The following is an 18192-nucleotide window of genomic DNA, read 5'->3' on the forward strand; positions in this document are numbered from 1 at the left end:
CCGATACCAATTAAAAAAAAAAAAAAAATCAGCCAATAGATTATATCTAAAGCCGATTTTGGAAGTCGATATACTTTTTTTTTAATGCACATTGATTATGAAAGACAATTGAAACACTCATATGATATAAATGTATATATTAGAAATTAAGTTAAATACACCAATAGAACTCTTAACATTTATTGAACTTTAAATATACCTGTACACAACCAAGTAAAACAAAAAGTACAGGACGGGTAAGTAGCAGTAAAGCATGACAACAATATACCATGTGCAAGTAGTGGGTTTAAACTAAATACCTGTTTTAGGTATAAACACTCACTCTGTTCACAGCCACCACCATTATACCGAAGCTTCACACTTGTCACCATATGCACAACTACAACATCACATTTCACTCTCACTTTAAAATAATCAACTCTTCTCCAGAATATTGCTTTGGTGATCACTGAGAGCAAGAGCGAGGCATGAAGTCTGCGTCTACAGACACGCCTACTCATGAATATGCATGAGTAGGCCCCAACACAGCCTGTTTTTAGAACTGCTCAGAAAGTGACTTTTCAGAAAGCTAAAACTCTGGAAAACAGGCAAGTTTGGGAAAATAAACCTCAAGTACTATGTTTTTGGGGTTCTTAGAACAAATAGAGATGGGTGAAAAATAGCATGATACAGGACCTTTAACCTGTAATTACTATCCAGACTGAAGAAGTGAATGTGTGTGTTTTAACTGTGTGTGAGGGACTGATGACCAGTCCTGTTTGTATCTCAACTTACACACTAATCCAGTGCTTCCCGACCTTTCCTTGTGGTGACCCCAGAGACTTATTTTCAATAAAATTATGAGCTTGTTTGTTGTATTGTGTTACAAATACAGAGTAGCCACGATTAGTGCACTAAGTGACAATATGCACCAGCTTAGATAAACTGTTTCAGCTTGTGTGTGGTGTTTTAATTAGAAAAAGAATAAAAAACATTTAAGCTCTTTGAGCTTTCTGCCTCTTACATGCACCGTATATCTATTTCTGTGATATTATGTATTATTTTTTAAAAGTGCAAAAAAGATAAATAAATAAATGTAATCAAAAACATTTATTTTATTTTACTATTACTGACCCCAAGGTTGAAAAACCCTGCACTAATCAAACTGAAATATACTGGGGGCCAATTCCAGCCCTTTAGAGACCGCAGGAGAAAGTGACAGATAAAACATGAAGAATCAATGTATAAATTACAAACTACTGGTAATTCAGTTGTAGATTTTGCAGTCCCTGAAAATACACAAATTCAATGAAACTTTACAATATTTGCCAGCGCTCACAGTTGTCCCATGTTTATATCACACTATGGAAATCATTTTTAAAAGCAAATTGTTGAAATAACTCATTATTTCCTAAAAATCCTACAATTATCCTTAAATTATTCCATAACATTTCCCCAAATTAAATACAAATGTATCACAAAATCAAGTAACTCTATGTGAAGATCCTGCAGGGACTGATATCTGCAACTTATTGCTTGGATATTATTGTGCTTTACATACTTTACATATCATTTAAACGTGGAAGTGTAAAGTAGGACATATTGTTGAAATTTCTTGCTTTCCTGCTTATAATCTGTGACCAACTTGTGATCAAACTGGTCTGTATTTAGCCCCTGAACTAAAATGAGTTTGAAACCCCTGGGATAAGGGGTAAAGATGATTAATGGATGGAACATATTGTCTTAATAGACAGCAGTCTAAACCATTGAGAATTCTTCTATTTCTTGATTCCTAAAGTATCTGAATATTCAAACAGCATGCTCTTTAAAACAGAGGCAACACAGTGTAAGTTCATGACTGGTGAGGCACTGACTCCTCTGAAGTCAAATGCACACATTTATGAACCTCATAGAAGCTTAAATGCATTAAAAAAAATGAATTCCATTTATGCCTTTTCTTTGTACTTTTACTTTTATTAATTGTTATTCTGCATTTGCAAGAAGAAGTTCTTGCACTGAAATGGCACGAGTTTGAATGTCATTTACAAAAATAAATCTGATTCTGATTATATTTAAATTTTGGCCTAAAGTGAAATATTCAGTTGTTTTGAAAGGTTTTGATTATTTTTAAATTCATTCTATATGTTTTAAAAAAAACTATAGCCTCATCCCCATCAGTGTGCAGCTACTTACGGACGATGCGGTTCCTCTCGTTGAGCAGTGACGTGCTGTGAGGGACGCTGGACTGCTGTCCTCTGGACCGGGCCGAGCCGGGCCGACCGTAATCCCGGGGCGGAGGCATGAGGGTGGAGGTGTGTCCTGGAGGCATCAGCGTGGGTGTGTGCTCAGTGGCTGGAGGCTCTGGGGTGGGGCTGTTGGCGTCTGACAGACGAGTGTCAGCATCAGGAGTCTGAGGAGAGCTGTCCATCCTAGTGGCTGTGACTGCGTTCTGATAGTGGCTCCTTGTGATCTGACACAAACGGACAGAGCATTCTGGGTATTATACGGATTATTGATTAATCATGTGGAGCTAGATTTTTGTTCCTTTGCTGTCAGCTCTTCCTGTCACTGTGAAGCAGAATGCAGCAAACATTGATTATTCCCCCACTAACAGAGATTATGAGCTGGGTTTAGAACATACTGTAACTCACCAACACATACAAGTAGCCTGCAAAGAAGCGTGTACAGAGGTCGGTAATAAGACGTGAACTTGATTTGACAATTAGTAACCTTCTGGACGATAGAAGCCAGATGTCCTCTTATCGAGTTAACCTCCGGGATTTGATCTGTGTGTGCTGTATTACAACCATGGTAACTTAGGCTGAGAGGCTAACCTGGTTGGGACCAGTGCTAGGATAAGATATGGGCAGAGCTTATTTTGGAGCAGGATCCGGCACCTCCCAGAATTTTTGAGCGGCACTTATTTGATTTGGATCTAGCGCCTGATTTTTTAAAAATATTTAAAAATGGCACAAAAAGAGCTTTTTCAAGCCAATAAGTGAAGCTAAGTCCGAGGTATATATTGTTTCTGAAAAATGATGAGGAGAAATATCCAGGGGACATGAGGAGGACTTAGGGACACAGAGAAGAGACTACTACTCTAGACTTATGAAAGACAAGGCAAGCCTGTGCAATATGTAAAAAAGTTGCAAGGACACAAAGTTCTCCATGGCTGTTTTTGACTGCTTTGACAAATAAAAGGTAAGCACGCATTTTATTTTCATTTTCTGCCGCTGGTTTATTAGGGGAGTTATGGTGTAAAAGTTTGTAAATATGTTGTATTTGTGGCTTTTCATGTTGTGAAAGTTAAGTGACCTTTGTGGCTAAATTAGCGGTGACGTTGCGCTGTCCTTGGTGCTGAAACATGGCAGATTTGACAGCTGTCACTTAGAGTGAGAGACGGATGTGCTCCATAACAAGCGATTGTCTGTGCTTCTTTCGAGCTGAATCATCAGTCTTTTATTAAACATTTAGGTTAATTGGTTGTTTGTGTTCACATGATATTATTGGCCCATTCAGTTAGCAAAAGGCACTTTAAAAAAATGTATTCTATGACATTCTTGTCTCTCTCTTACTGCCTGAACAACACGCGGCGTTTGTTTTGGAACCTCGTGATTTACAAATGAAGCACTGGATATGGGCCAGTATAAAAGCATCGCCTCCTGACCAGTGAAAAACAACCTGCCCAAGAATGGGTACGATATTCATTGTACAAGTTGCTGCGTGGATCAGATCTGACAGCTGACAGTAGAGAGAGAAAATGGATGATTGCAATCCTTTCATTTATCCAATGACATCCTACGATTTTTAACGGATGGACTGACCTACATACGTCAGCTCATAAAGCCTGCCTGTGTTGGTCGCTCTCTGACCAATAAATTAATTTATTTATTCATATACACTGTTGGTGTTGTGATGCAACAACACTGTAAGATAATCCAGGTGAATAGAAAATTGTCTGTGCTGTGGTAAAGTGATCAGCGTTCGTTTATTCTCTGATAAATTATAATTGTATAATATCATAAATTTAAACATTAACATTCATCAATTCCCTGCCTGCATTCCTTCCTTCCTGCTTTTTCTGCAACATCAGTGTTGTTTTTGGTCTGAATTATGGATTTGATTCTTCATATCTTTTAAGAATTATTCCTCATGGCAAAGTAAATTGCAATTCCAATTGTGATTGGTCTGACACTGCAAGAGCTCCCCCTGCTAACTGGCTCTAGCATAGGTCATAAACCCGCCTCCTCAATGATAACAGATAGGATGTGGGTCAAACTAAAAAGTTAAAATACCCATCATATCATTTTTTTCCAAACCTAAACTCTGCTGTTATCATTAGTTATTATAACCCTACATTATTACCTTGATGATCTGAAGGTGTGTGAGCTGTCTGACAGAGTAATCTGGCAGGTAGCTGTTTCCTCCTCCATTCAGCTGGTTCATGCTTCCCCCATACAGCATCGACTCAGAACGCTCCAGCCCACTGCTGCGAGACGGAGACCTGTGAACTACAAGAAGAACAAGGTCACACAAACGGTCACCTGATTTCTCTTTTACTAGTCGATGCTGTCATTGGTTTACTGTGCATTGATAAATGCTCATTTTAAAAGTTTGAATGGCAAATATTAAGCTTTGTATTGAAGTAATTCCTAAGGGATTGATCTCTCTATCGATTTATCACACATAGGGTTAGGCACCGAGAACCGGTTCCTATTTGGAACCGGTTCCTAACGTCCAGTTCTAGAACCGTTACGAAGATGTTTGCATTTTTATTCTTTTTTCGATTCCTAAATGCCCGCACTAGTTTGTTTCCGCGGCTTGCTCTGTTTGTTTACGCTGGGTTTGTATAAGATGTGTTCAGAACGCGACTTGTGTGTGTGTGTGTCTCTCTGGCGTGTGTGTCTCTGGTGTGTGTGTGTGTGTGTGTCTCTGGCATGTGTGTGTGTGTCTCTGGCGTGTGTGTGTCTGGCTACGGTTTCAGTTTGGTCCGGCGGAGCGTAAGGGAGATAGGAGCGAATCACCGGTATAAAGCCCAGTGTTGTAAATGTTAGCTCCCTGTAAAGATAGTAGCTCTATCATTACCGTTTAATAAGCCTGTGTGTGTCCGTGTGAAAGTCTGCATATTTATGACTATAACACAGAACACCACACATGATAACTGTTTTCACCTTTATTTTGATTGTAGTTTTGAATCAGCAGCTCAACAATAACACACGGTTTCAGTTTGGACCATGGAGCAGAAGAGAGATAGGAACTAATCACCGGTAAAAAGCCCAGTAAAACAATCACCATGAATAAATATTATCTCCCTGGTAAAGACAGTAGCTCTAACAACTGGTAAAATGATAAAATGGTGATATTACAGCCTGTAATGCAGTACGGGGATGCATTTACTCCGCCTCCGGGTCCTAGTGCCAGCCGATCGGTGAAGCCTGTTCCGTTTACTAAAGTCCGTGTGTGTTTAATAACTCTGTGTGTGTTAATATGAAAGTCTGCATGTTTATGCCTCCACTCTTTTCATTATATCCATGTCTTTTAAGGCTCTTATTAAATAGTGCCGGCTGTAGTCCGGGCCGCCGCCATCTTGGATTATGTCATAACCAGCGCGTCATCGCCGCTAGTCGCGAAAGCACAGAATTAGTCAAATAACTGTAAAGAGGTCTTATATTAGTCTATTTTCTTTTTAAAGTGGTGTTTTTTCTGGCTTTAGACTCCAATTACATTTATGTATATAATATGTTCCCCACAATATAAACAGGTTCACAATATAACTATTTTTATTGTTTCTGTTTCCACTGTATCCAGAATAATAATAATTCTCAACAAGAACTATTGATTGAATTGTCACAGTTTATTTTATTTACTTTCACATCTACCTGTAGCTCTTTGTTTTTTAGACTGATGACAACTTGTTTGTAGTTTTATTTCAGCAAGTTTCACTTTTACAGTTACAGTTGGGGACCTTTGTAATTGAATACCCTAGTTACATTACAGTAACCAATTTAAACTGTATCAACTAAGTCAATTAATAAAAAATACCTGTTTAAAGGCTTTTTCACATAAAAAATTATCCTGTGAAATCTGTGACCTGTTGACCTGCACAACTCAAAGAATCGGAATCGAGAATTGTTTAAAACAGGAATTGAAATTGAGAATCAAAATCAGAATCTGTACAATCCAAACGATGCCCAACCCTAATCACACACAGATAAACACACAGGGCCAACAGACACAGATGCTTGCTCAAGAACACTTTGGGAAAAAGACAAGCATAGCCTGGGATTGAACCACAAACCTTCCAACCTACTCCCCCTAATAAACCCCTACCTCCCCAAAAGGAAAAATATACATATTTATGTGTCGAAAGCACAATGACAAAAAAGCAGGTTGGAGAGAAACTTGGACAACTAAGTTAATGCCAGAGTTGTAAAGAGTACTGATATATCATACTCAAGTAGAAGTAATGCCACTTGATTGAAATTGTACTCAAGTACAAGTACAAGTCATACATAAAATATCGTACTCAAGAACAAGTAAAAAGTAGCCCAATTAAATAGTGCTCAAAGAAAAGTTACGAGTTTCTTTCTTCCCCCATGTTTATTATTTGTAATACATATTGCCACGATTCTCTTGCACACAGTAAACATATCATGTATAAACTTAAAAAGAAAGAGACAAGATCTTGCACAATTGGAACTTAATTTATTTTCCACAAAAGCCTCTGTATGAAATAAAAAGTTTGTCAAAATGTCTCCTAAGCATTAGAAGGCTAGGCTAGTCTGGTCATTTAATTTTTTTGTAATTCACAATGTCCGTTGATCATTTAAAAAAAATTATAATAATGTACTCAGTAACGGCTGGGTGTAGAAATGTAACAAATTACTTTACTTCTTTAAAAAAGACTTCAGTACAAGTAAAATTACTGATTTAAAAATATACTCAAAAAGTACAAGTACCCATAAAAGCAACTCATTTACAGTAACATGAGTATTTGTAATCCACCTCTGGTTTATGCATCTTTAAAGATGCTTGTCCTTTAATGTTCAGCTGCTTATTTCTTGCTGCATAGCCCCAGTGCACACAAAGGTGCAGTGGAGTCCATGCAAACAAGCATGTTTAAAGGATGCCGCACACACACTAAATCTGTCTACGATGTCAGTAGATGGGATTTATTGGTCCCGGAGGAAGTCCGGAGCAACACTGGCCTTATCAAAAAACTTTGATATTTCAGGACTGATCCTGGATGGTCCCAGATGTACCGGTATATGTTATGTTCTTGCCTATTCTAGGACTACTTAAGACACATTAAATGTTTAGAATAGCTCACTTGCCGAAAAGTGCAATGAATAAAATCACATGACAATTGATTCAGATCACCCCTACACTTTAAACAATCAATTTTTTTTAATTCCAGCAAGTTCATTTTGTCTTCATTTTTTAAATAATATGCTAAGGTTTTGTTTATTTAGACAATTGTCAGTCTTCCTCTATCAAAGCAATCACCTCTGAGGAAGACTGATAGTTGGCAGTCGAAACATGTCAGGAGATCAAATTTCCTGAAAAAAAGTTGTCTCAATAAACAAAACCTTAACATATTAATAAATAATGTTAGCTATCCGTAACTATCCTAAAAATATCATCAAAATTATTTTATAACTTTTTGAGTAATGTTTCAAAACAGACAAAGGAAACAGATAAAAACACAAACCAACAAAAACAAATCTCCATGGCAGAAGTAATAATTGATTTACTCAGTCGTGAGTGAAGATTCTGCCTTCAGGCCTGATGTAAAATGATTAATGACTCATTTTGGAAAGTATAGGGGACATTTTAAAAGAACAATTTTATTAGTTCAACTCAATCTTCATGTCATTTCTCCTATTTACATGAAGGCATCTCATTTCTCCTGCATCATGGTGTCACGTTTACAATAACCCTGCACTCACTATGTTGTAAACACACTTAAGAATCCAAATGCTCAGCACCTAGAGAACAAATATGATTTACATGGACATGATTGTTAATACCTGTTGGCATGATGGCTGGTACACCGAAGTAAGAAAAGGCTCCATTCTCAAACTTTAGGGCCTCCTTACCAAACTCCACTTCAACTCGACCCTGAGAGAGAAACGCAAGAGAAAAACATGCTGCAGCCAACAGACTTTGATCAGGGCTGACATGTATCTTTAAAATCTGTGAACGCTGTATGTTTATATGATGTCATTGTGAGAGTACCTGAAGCACGAGGATGAAGTAGTCCACCAGTTTGTTGCGTTGGAACAGGAAGTGCTGCTGCGCTCTCTTGTTCTTCTCGTCGAACTTGAGTTCCTGAACAACACTGGGGTGTTTAATGAGCCGCAGCAGGATCTTCTCTGAGATGTGAGCTGGTTTGAAGGGCTCCACCTCTGACAACACACACGCACACACACACTTAGATCAGAGCACTTGATTCCACATAGGCCTGGGCAATACTGTATATCAAGATTGAAGATGTATCAAGTTTTCTATTTTGGCGATAAAGAAAATTACTTTATTATTCGTCTATATCAGATTCAGATTCAGAATACTTTATTTATCCTTGAGGGGCAATTCATAGTTACTTCCCGTCCAAGAAACATGAAAGACAATCACATATAACACAGGAGGACAGAAGCGGAAGAACTGTGGGTCGCCTCAAGGGCAGCGCCCCATATTTAGATGAAAAGTGAGAAAATAACAGGGGGAAGGTGAGGGGAAAAAGCAGGTTTTAAACTGAGTTCCCTATTGGTGAGGAGAGTATAAAACTAGGAAAAAAACTCCTCAGCGTACATACACCAAAACAAAACAGTCACAACAGAAACAGTCACAACAAAAACTTGAGAACATAGCAAGTGGGCAGGGGGTTGGGTGGGTGGTGTGTCTGGAGAAGGGGGGTGAGGAAGGGGGTCAGGGCAGAGAAGAGGAAAAGATTGCTAGCCGCTGGGGGGCGTGTGCATGCAGCCTCTTGTGGGCGCTTTACCTGCCTACCCTTTAGCTTGGGGGGAGGGAGGATGGACAGAGAGCCAATAAAGGTGTTGAAATATAATCCCTTCACTCTGTTCTGAAAACAGTCAGATGATGTGTGACGACTAAGCATCTTTCTGCAAACCACCCTGGTGATAGATGAGACAGCCTTGGGCGGCTGCCTTTGGAAGCCAAAGTGGATAAGCGATTTGTTTTCAATTCAGGCTAGCTCAGTTTCGATAGCCTTGAGTCCCGGGGCTCCCAGCAGTAATCCAATAGGGTGGCCTTTTTAACGAGCAAGCCAGGCATTCAACTTCTCCAAGTTGGATTCAATTTCGCATAAACATTCCAAAGTAGCCTCCTGCTTGCACATGAGTCTGAGTGTTGGGAGCCCTGAGCCCTGAGTGACTGGCAGCCTTCCCAAAACAGCTGCCAATGTAATACGGACTTTGCGATAGGTCAGAATGCTGCCAGCTCCAATCAGCAGCATGCCTGCAACCATAATTGATATCATGTAGATGTCTTCCACGGAAAGAATCAACAGACACACAACTCGCCATTTGTTCCAAGGGTCGAGCACATATCCAGCCGCAAACGTACCGCTTGGACGGGTGGGCTCACCACTGTCAATATATTCTTATTTTAGAGCTTATTTTGTAAAAAAATATTGTTTTAGGAGTCACTGCATGAGAACTGCATGAAAAGCATAGTTAGATGGATTGCTGAGTGCGTCCTTACCCAGACCATCCCCTAAACAAGCCACACTACAGAAATCACTCACACATGCTGTCCCTTACAGGAGAAAAAGGCAAAAGTGGCACATATTGTGCAGCTATTTGTTAATAAATGTGCTTGCGTGACATTTTGCATCAGTAAATTTAACCTAGAATTATCTTTCTGGTCAGACTTTGAGTAAAAACTATTGAGTTTCACATGATATATATCGCTATTTTGAAAAAAAAAAATTGAGATATGAATTTTGGTCCATATTGCCCAGCGCTGATTGCACAGATTCCATGGATGCATCAGATTTTATACATACTGGTTGGTTAAAAGTTTTATAATGAAATTTCAACAGTGACTTTGGGTGTTTTCTTTTTTTTTGTTTTACAGGTTTTTAAAAACTTGATACTGGAAATTACCTGTAAACAATGATGGTAATCATCATTTTGAAATATAATGACAATTGTCTGCTGCCATTGTGGTGCTTATTGTGTTGCTGTGAGTACATTTTGGTTCACAATATCACATGAGTGAAGCCCATGTGTTCATCAAAAGCCAACATATGACACAACTTCACCCACGGCGTATATACAGCACATCCAACAGGTGGGAGTGTTAGAAAGCTGGTCAGACTGGTCGTTGGGATGCGACAGAGCAGTGTTTTGGTGACTAAGTAGAATATGAAATCTGTTTTTCTTTACTAAGGATTCAAATGAGGGGAAGGTATTAAAAAATGTTTAAATTATTAAAACTACTGTACTCCCTTCACAGCACGTTTTAATCACCCTAATGGGATTTTACGTCAGGTCCTAATCCTTTACAGGCTAACACAGTTTTGAATGTGTAGCCAAAAATGGAATATCATCACTTCCACATGAGCTGACACTGAATCAGCATCATCGTTGGAGAAAAACAATGAAAACACAAAGCACGTGCACACAGGTGAGCTGTCATCAGGTGAGGGAAGGGCAAGAAGAGGAAGGAACAACTGCGCTACAATCACATATTTAATTTAGAAACGAAACTGTTCCATATTTTACTCGGTCAATCAAAGAATGTCTTCAGACATTGTGAGAAGGGAAACAGTATTTGTGTTTTTTTTAATTATCTCTCCTTGAAGCCTTAAAGGTATAGTCTACAATCCTGTTCAGAAACACTTTTTGTTGTACTGAGTGAAATGGTTCTTCTATCCTTAGAGTATTCGATATATTATGTAATCAGAAAAAGGAACAAAAAGAATCAGATCTCTCGAGCAGCTGGAATCCTGTAAAAATTCTGACCAATCGCTGCCTTTCTGTCCTAATGGAAATAACCAATCAGAAGCCTTCATCTCCCATTCTGCTTGGAAATATCAGCACAAATGAGGATCTGAAGTGCCTGAAAAGTTATGTAGAGGTTGTATATTCTGTTGGACAGCTCAGTTTTTGTTTTACTTTGGGGGATTTGTTATTTTTATATTGCATGCTCATTCAAGTTCGTGGGGGTGTGGCTTTGGACGGAGAATTGACGGGAGGGGAAGGAGAGGGTGGAGCTTAGAGGAGATCTGGCTATCACAAAACTCACTAGCTTTCTAAGATTGTAGACTATACCTACTCCTCTGCCCCTCTTCCAACCCCCACCTGCCCATGTGCTATCTTTCATTTCATAACTGACTGTGTGTTATCTTATCTGTCTTTTTGTAGCTGAGAGGTTTCTCCTGGTTCTGTACTTTGTTTCTCCTTTAGGGAACTCATAATCTGCTTTTTTCCCCCCCTCACCTCTCCTTATGTTGTTTTCCAATTTTTCATCTAAATACGGGGTGCCTCCTATGCCCTTGGCGACCCACAGGTCTCCCGTTCTTGTCTCCTATGTGATTTGTTACTGTTCTTCCATGTTCTCTTTAGATGGGATGATACTGAAATTTGTGCAAAGCACTTTGTGAATTTTTTTGCCTGTGAAAAGCACTCTATAAAAAAAGAATACTTACTTACTATGAATAGATGAATGGTTGGCAGAGTCGCTCGCTTTTTGAGGACCTCTAAACATCTCTGATACCAGTGTTTTGTGGAAGGTGAAGGATATTTCATTTATTTCCTTATTCTTTAATGTTTATATGTTGTAGGCCCTGACAATATGCTGCTTTGGTTTGAACACACACACATTGTGCACTGTTTTCTCAGAGCTAGACTACCCTGTGATATATGGCTAGATCATGTTTGTTCCAGCATCCTCTTTGTATGATGCTAGGAGGGCCCAGCCATGAAGATAACTGGTCTTGCTTTTTGAACAAACAGACACAGAGATACACAGAGGACAGAGATACATAGATAGAAATAGACACAGAGAACAGAGAGACACACAGACATATGAACATAGACTTCATCTGCAAGCCACCTGCATGTGCACTTCGTATGCTAAACTTTAATTGTGACTGTAACTAGAATAAACCACATTAAAAAAGAGCAAACGTTGTCATCTGTCCTCAGAGCTCTTCTATTAAAAGAACTGAGAATAAGGTAGAGAAAAGTCTTACAAAGGAAAACAAGAACAGTGTTTCTTGAGTCAAACAGATGGTGTTCCTTTAAAGGCTTGGGAGATCTAATATAAAACAACCAATGAAATGCAGGACATGTTGGAGAATGCAGTCGTATTGGATGAAATCACAAAGTGCACCAATCTGTTTGGTTACCTGTGGAGAGGAAGCGGTGCGTTGCCAGGAGAAGCTGAGGCGAGATCTTTACTTTCATCTCGTTCTCGGACAACTTGAAGATGGAGAAGTCTTGGTGCTTCCTCTCGTGGTGAGAAACGCGCCGTTTGGTTCTATTGTCAGCTGAGATGTTAAACCACATTAAAAGATGTCACACCAAAATGTAGATAGTTGTGACCGAGTGTGACTGTGAGTGTTTGCATACGCACTGTAGAGGTCCGTCTCATCCAGAATCTCCGACTTAATGATTTCCTCGATGACGTCCTCCAGTGTGACGATGCCCATGACTTCATAGAAGGGGTCGCCCTCTCCTTCATTGTTTACGCGCTGTATGATTGCAAGGTGGGACTTTCCTAGTTAACGGGAACAACATGAAGAGTTTTCAAGAGTTTTTCAAGGATATCATTAGCAGCAGGTATAAGAGAGTGACTAACGGTGCTCTTATAATAATTTAAAATGACAAAAAAAATCTGTTTTGCTTCTTGATGATAATCAAAATTTGCTACATTCAATATTATCATTATACAAATAGTGTCTCTTCTTATTAACTCTCTCTCTGTATTTGACCATAATGGAGCATTGCATAATTGATAATAAATTGCAATTATGATATAATTATAATTGTAAAAAAAAAATCTGTTGAATTGTAATGGACTTCAGATAATTAACTTTGTAATTGTAATTGCATGGAAATTCTCAGAAAACTGTCAATTATGTTTTAATTAAATGCAAAAATGAAGAACCATGTTACAGTATTATGGCTTACACATACGTAGTTAACAATGATTAAAATATGTTTCATATCACCTGTTGATTTACCATTTTTAAAAGAATTGAAATGGAGGGGTATACTTGACACAAAAAAGGCTCAGACTCTCACACCAACAATATTCATACCAATATTTCCATGGATCAGGAATCCTAACAAGGAAACCAAGAGATGTAAAACAAATTGGATGATAGATTATATTTTTTAGTGTATTTTACAGCTGATTTCAGACATGGGTCAAAACAGACGTGTTATCATAAGAGATGCTAACAGAAAGCTAACACAAGAGGAAGGTTAAGTTTTAAGGGGTTATTTATTAATTATCAGTAATTGATTAATTGTAATTGAAGTTTAGTTATTGAGAATGTACAGTATTTGTAATTGACTTTCAGTGGAAAAATAATAACTGTAATTTTAATTGTAATGCTGGTCACTGTAATAGTAATTTAATTGTGATCAAATGAATGAATAATTGAAGATGTAATTGCAATTGAAAAATGGTATTGACCTCAACCCTGGATTTTAATGACGTGTCATTTCCATTCTTGGTATCGTAATCCGGCTTTAATGCTTGATAATTGTTTGTTGGTTCTATCATGTCAGGTCACCAGCACTTATTAGAGATGGCCAATATTACGGGCCGATATTTGTCATAAAATGTAATATTGATTCACAATGGAATTGGTTTTTCCACCAATATAAAAAAAATGGTTGAAGAAATATGGCATTTTTTTCATTACTGATGTTGAATGTAAATATTCCCATTTTGTAACAATGATGTTTAGGGTGGAGTAATACATCCACTGAGACATCACATTAAAAGTAGAGTGAACGTGTTCATTCCATAGATAAATATATAATGTGACCTAAAAAATGTACTTCTTTTTGGACAATATAATGTATATAATAACTTTACTATTTAATGATGGCTCAATAGAGAAGCAAGAGAAGCTGAATAAAAACATAATCCATCGTGTTGTGTTTACTACTGGAGTGATGAAGCGTGTTGTCAGTTAGGTGGATTTATTAATATCACGTGCTCTGCTAGAGGGAAAACAACAAAACAAGACGGAATGAGAGCAAATCCGGGAAGATTTCTGCCTCATAGCATATTTTTTTAACAAATGCTTAAAAGAATGGAATAAAACTGGGTAAGTTTGGCTCTTGATGGAAGCTGTTAAATCATACCGCTAAGCTCTTAGTATGTGCTATAGGAGTGCTCACTTTAATTCAGGAGCCACATATGCACCAGTTCCATCTCAAATGGACCAAATCAAAAATGTAAAAATAAAAAATTCCAAGCGTCTTCTAAAAATAAATAAAAAGTGAATTTTTTCAGTTCATGCCCTAATTTGAACACTTTTTCATGTAAGTTACTGTAAATTAATCACTAGTAACTGCAAAACATTCAGGTTTACCTGAGCAGTAATGCTTTTCCTACAAATTTACTACAACCTAAATTGTTCCATGGTCTGAACTGGATTCTTTGATGAACCAGATTTGGGCCACAAGCCTTAAGTTTGACTCTCCTCCTGTAAATAACAAAAGTCTGGGAGAATAAGCTACCTGTAGGCCACTGTAGCTGTGTGTCTTTACTTCACCAACGAATGAAAATGAATCAACAATGTAATAAATAACGCTTCTTACAATAGTTAAATTGTTTTTTTGATTTGCACTTTGCTGAAGTATTTTTTTGTTGCTCACCTTGTTACTCATAACAGTTTAATAATAATACATTGCAAGAAAAGGCAGTTTCTAGGCAACAAAAAACAACCTAGCCTAGCCTTGTGATTTGGCAGTGACACATTTTGTTTAACCAGGAAGAATTAGGTTGAAGCGACTTGTTCATTTTCTAAAAATGGCAACACCTCAATAAACACTTCTTAGAAAGATGATTCTGGGTCTAATTCACTTGTGTAAAATATCAAACAGTCACGCACTTTTATTAACAATTACCTGCACAATAATGAAAAAATGAATCCCCCATGCTGAACATCTTACCTCACACTCTTCTATGTGTAATATGTAAATTAATTGATTTATCTTTTTGTTCAGTATACTTCTGTTCTTTCTTTGTTTTGCACCTTTACTTATACTGTCTTGGCTGATATGTTGTTTGTAATTGTTTGTAATTTTTTATTTTATTTAGTTTTTCTCTCTCAATCTGACTCTGGGACATGCACAAGATTTCCATTCCTGTTCTTTTTGAACATGTACATATGGCAATAAATTCTATTCTATTCAATATCAACCTTTAGTGCCACTTGTTGGTCAGTCAGTGCTGTTTTTGGTTTTTAGTCATGAGCACATTTTATTGAACAAACCCTACTATTAGCAGGCGCTGAGAAATCCAACACCTCACTTTCCCCTGCCATTCTAATTTCTCCTCACTGTGGATACATTCCCCTATCAGTTCTCTCTCCAGGGAGGCAGCAGCGTATAAAACATTCAGTGTTTCTCTTCTCTATGCCATCTGTTCCCAGTATATTGCTCTAGTTTAGTTTAGTTTGGTTTGAGGAATAAAGTCTGAATAAATTCATTGGTGGCAAAAGTAAACTATTCCTTTGATTAAGTAAAAGAATCATTAGGCCTACTTGTATCAGTACTTGAGGTATTAAAACGTGTTATGTATGGAACTACAAAAGTACAGACTTCTTTCTGAAAAAAAAAAGAAAACATACAAAATGAATTTATACATATTGTATTATGATTAATACAACAGTCAGTCTTCAAATACTTTATGAATAGGTTATAATTAAATATATTTATATAAAATACAATATTTAGTGTAGAATTTCACACAGCTCAGTTACAGTCAGTGGTCCCATGATACAATATTTCTAAGGGACAATACAACTTTGCCTTACTGATGTTATTATCCCCCAGTATAGTCTGGTTACAGTATCAAATACTTTGGACAAATGGAATTTAGTGTTTTAAGGCGGATTGAGTAAACAGTACAGGTGTTTGTGTAAAAAGTAAAGTAAAACACTAAAAGTAAAAAGTACATACCAAAATAAATACTTACTAAAGAGTAACAAAATACCTACTTAAGTACCATCGTAAGGTTTTACTCCATTACTTTCTAAGTCTATCTGAAAACCACTATTTACATCAACAGTTGAAGCTTTAAGAAACATTTTAAAAAGACACATTTCTGTGAAATATTTATTCCAAAAACCACATGCAATGATGGTGATGAAATGCATATTTATTATTGGTGGTTTCGTTAAAATTGGCTCAAAAGCGCATTTTCGAAACAACCTGGCTGAAATACGGTGTTGTGATGATGTGAGCGAACACCATGTCCAGCGCTTGTCTGGACATGTGTCTACAATGCTGACCACGGAGTGAAAACAATGAAAAGTTCACTCTCAAGTGTGATTTATGTTACGTCATGGCCGTAGCTACGCATTGCGTTGACTCATGATTCCGTTAAATATGAACCACACGTGACGTCAGAAGCATAAATTCGGCTTTAGAGTCTGTCAGCACCGAAATCCTCTGCACTTCATGGCGACTGCATTTGATCCGCGTTATAAGGCATTATGATGCTTTAAAGAATAATAAACATACAGTATGGAAACATTTATTTAGCACTGACATTCCAACAATGCACAATATAAAATAAAATAAATGTTTAACTTGACCCCACTCATGTGTACATTCAATAATAATGTACAGGACTATAACTGAGTGGGCTGTCAAAGAGATTCATATTAAATATGTTCTCTCAACAAAACACAAAGTGCATTTTAGTGCTGGGCAATATGGTCCATAACTCATATCTCAATATTTTTTGGCATTATGGCTTTTTCTCCTCTAAAAGGCAGCATGTGAGTGAGTTCTGTAACATGCTGTTGTTCAGAGTAGAGAAAGCAGCGACTCCTAAAACAATTACTTTCATACAAAATAAACTATAAAAATATTTCTAACAATATAGGTGATAATGTAATTTTCTATATCGCCAAAATTGAATATAGAATAATGATATATCTTGAATCTCGACATATTGGGGATATATTGCGGCATATATCCCCCATCCTCTCTCTTTCAGCTCAGTCTGCGTCTCTATCTTCAAACGGCTTCCCCTCGTCCATCTCTGCATGGACAACTTCTTGTGGATCATTACTGGAATCTGGTAATAAAGCTGTGCGCTTTATTACCAGATTCCAGTAATGATCTTTTATAACACAATTCAAGTACAGTCGCGATAAAGTCCAGAGGTTGGTGAAACGTGTGCTGACAGACTCCATTGGCATGTTCACACCAAATGCGTCAAACGCGTCAGCTTTACATACACAATATATGGTGGACGCGCTTCTAGGAGCGTCAAGGGATCCTGCAGGAGCTTTTCGCGTAGCTGCACATTTGGAGATTTCAAGCTTTTGATGCGCGTCCCGTGCCTTCAACGCGGCCGACGCTAGAGTTGGGATTGTTAAACTTTTGGCTGCAAATCGCGGTGCGTTGACCAATCAGGAGCTTTCTCCAACAACGATGTAGTGACGTATTTCGTGACAGGACTGTAGGACCTGGATGACAACAGGAAGCCAACACAACTATGCTGTGCTCTTTCCGAGCTGTATAACCCAGCGGACTATTACTATTGAGACAGGAATACAAAGGAAGAGGTCGGTGTCTCGGGTAAATTATTTAAACAACAGAGGGGCTTCAACACTTCAACCCTTGGTGACAAGCGTCTGATTCAATCCAATTAGGGGCGTGAAGCGCGATTTTGACGCCCGAAAAGCGTTGGGGCCAAAACTGCCCAGTTTGTTGTCAACAACTTATTATTCTCTGGAGCGGAACGTTGTTTACCGAAGCTCTGCACGGTCTGCACCGCCACCGCCGTCTGTGTGTGTGTGTTCGTCACGGCTATCAGAAGCTACTATGCTGCGATACAACATGGACCGCTACTTGGTTAAAACCAGATAACCATCCAACAAAGTGAACCGAAGTCAGATCCACCCAAAGTTCCACAAACACGGGGACAGAGATGACCCTGTAGCAACGATTATGAACTGGAAACTCAACTAAAGCTAACTATGCT

General features: G+C 38.0%; 1 protein-coding gene across 1 annotated transcript in view; it reads right to left on the reverse strand.

Moving 5' to 3' along the window:
- The window catches only part of LOC114466812 (metal transporter CNNM1-like), a 55237-nt gene that overhangs the window by 27259 nt on the left and 9786 nt on the right, over nt 1-18192 (reverse strand). The window contains 8 exon segments of the mRNA XM_028452584.1: nt 2173-2227; nt 2280-2303; nt 2306-2449; nt 4345-4490; nt 8010-8100; nt 8218-8387; nt 12356-12496; nt 12583-12726. Coding sequence (XP_028308385.1) covers nt 2173-2227; nt 2280-2303; nt 2306-2449; nt 4345-4490; nt 8010-8100; nt 8218-8387; nt 12356-12496; nt 12583-12726 — 915 coding nt within the window.

The sequence above is a fragment of the Gouania willdenowi genome, chromosome 1 (genome assembly GCF_900634775.1).
Source record: "Gouania willdenowi chromosome 1, fGouWil2.1, whole genome shotgun sequence".
Classification (NCBI taxonomy): Eukaryota; Metazoa; Chordata; class Actinopteri; order Blenniiformes; family Gobiesocidae; genus Gouania; species Gouania willdenowi.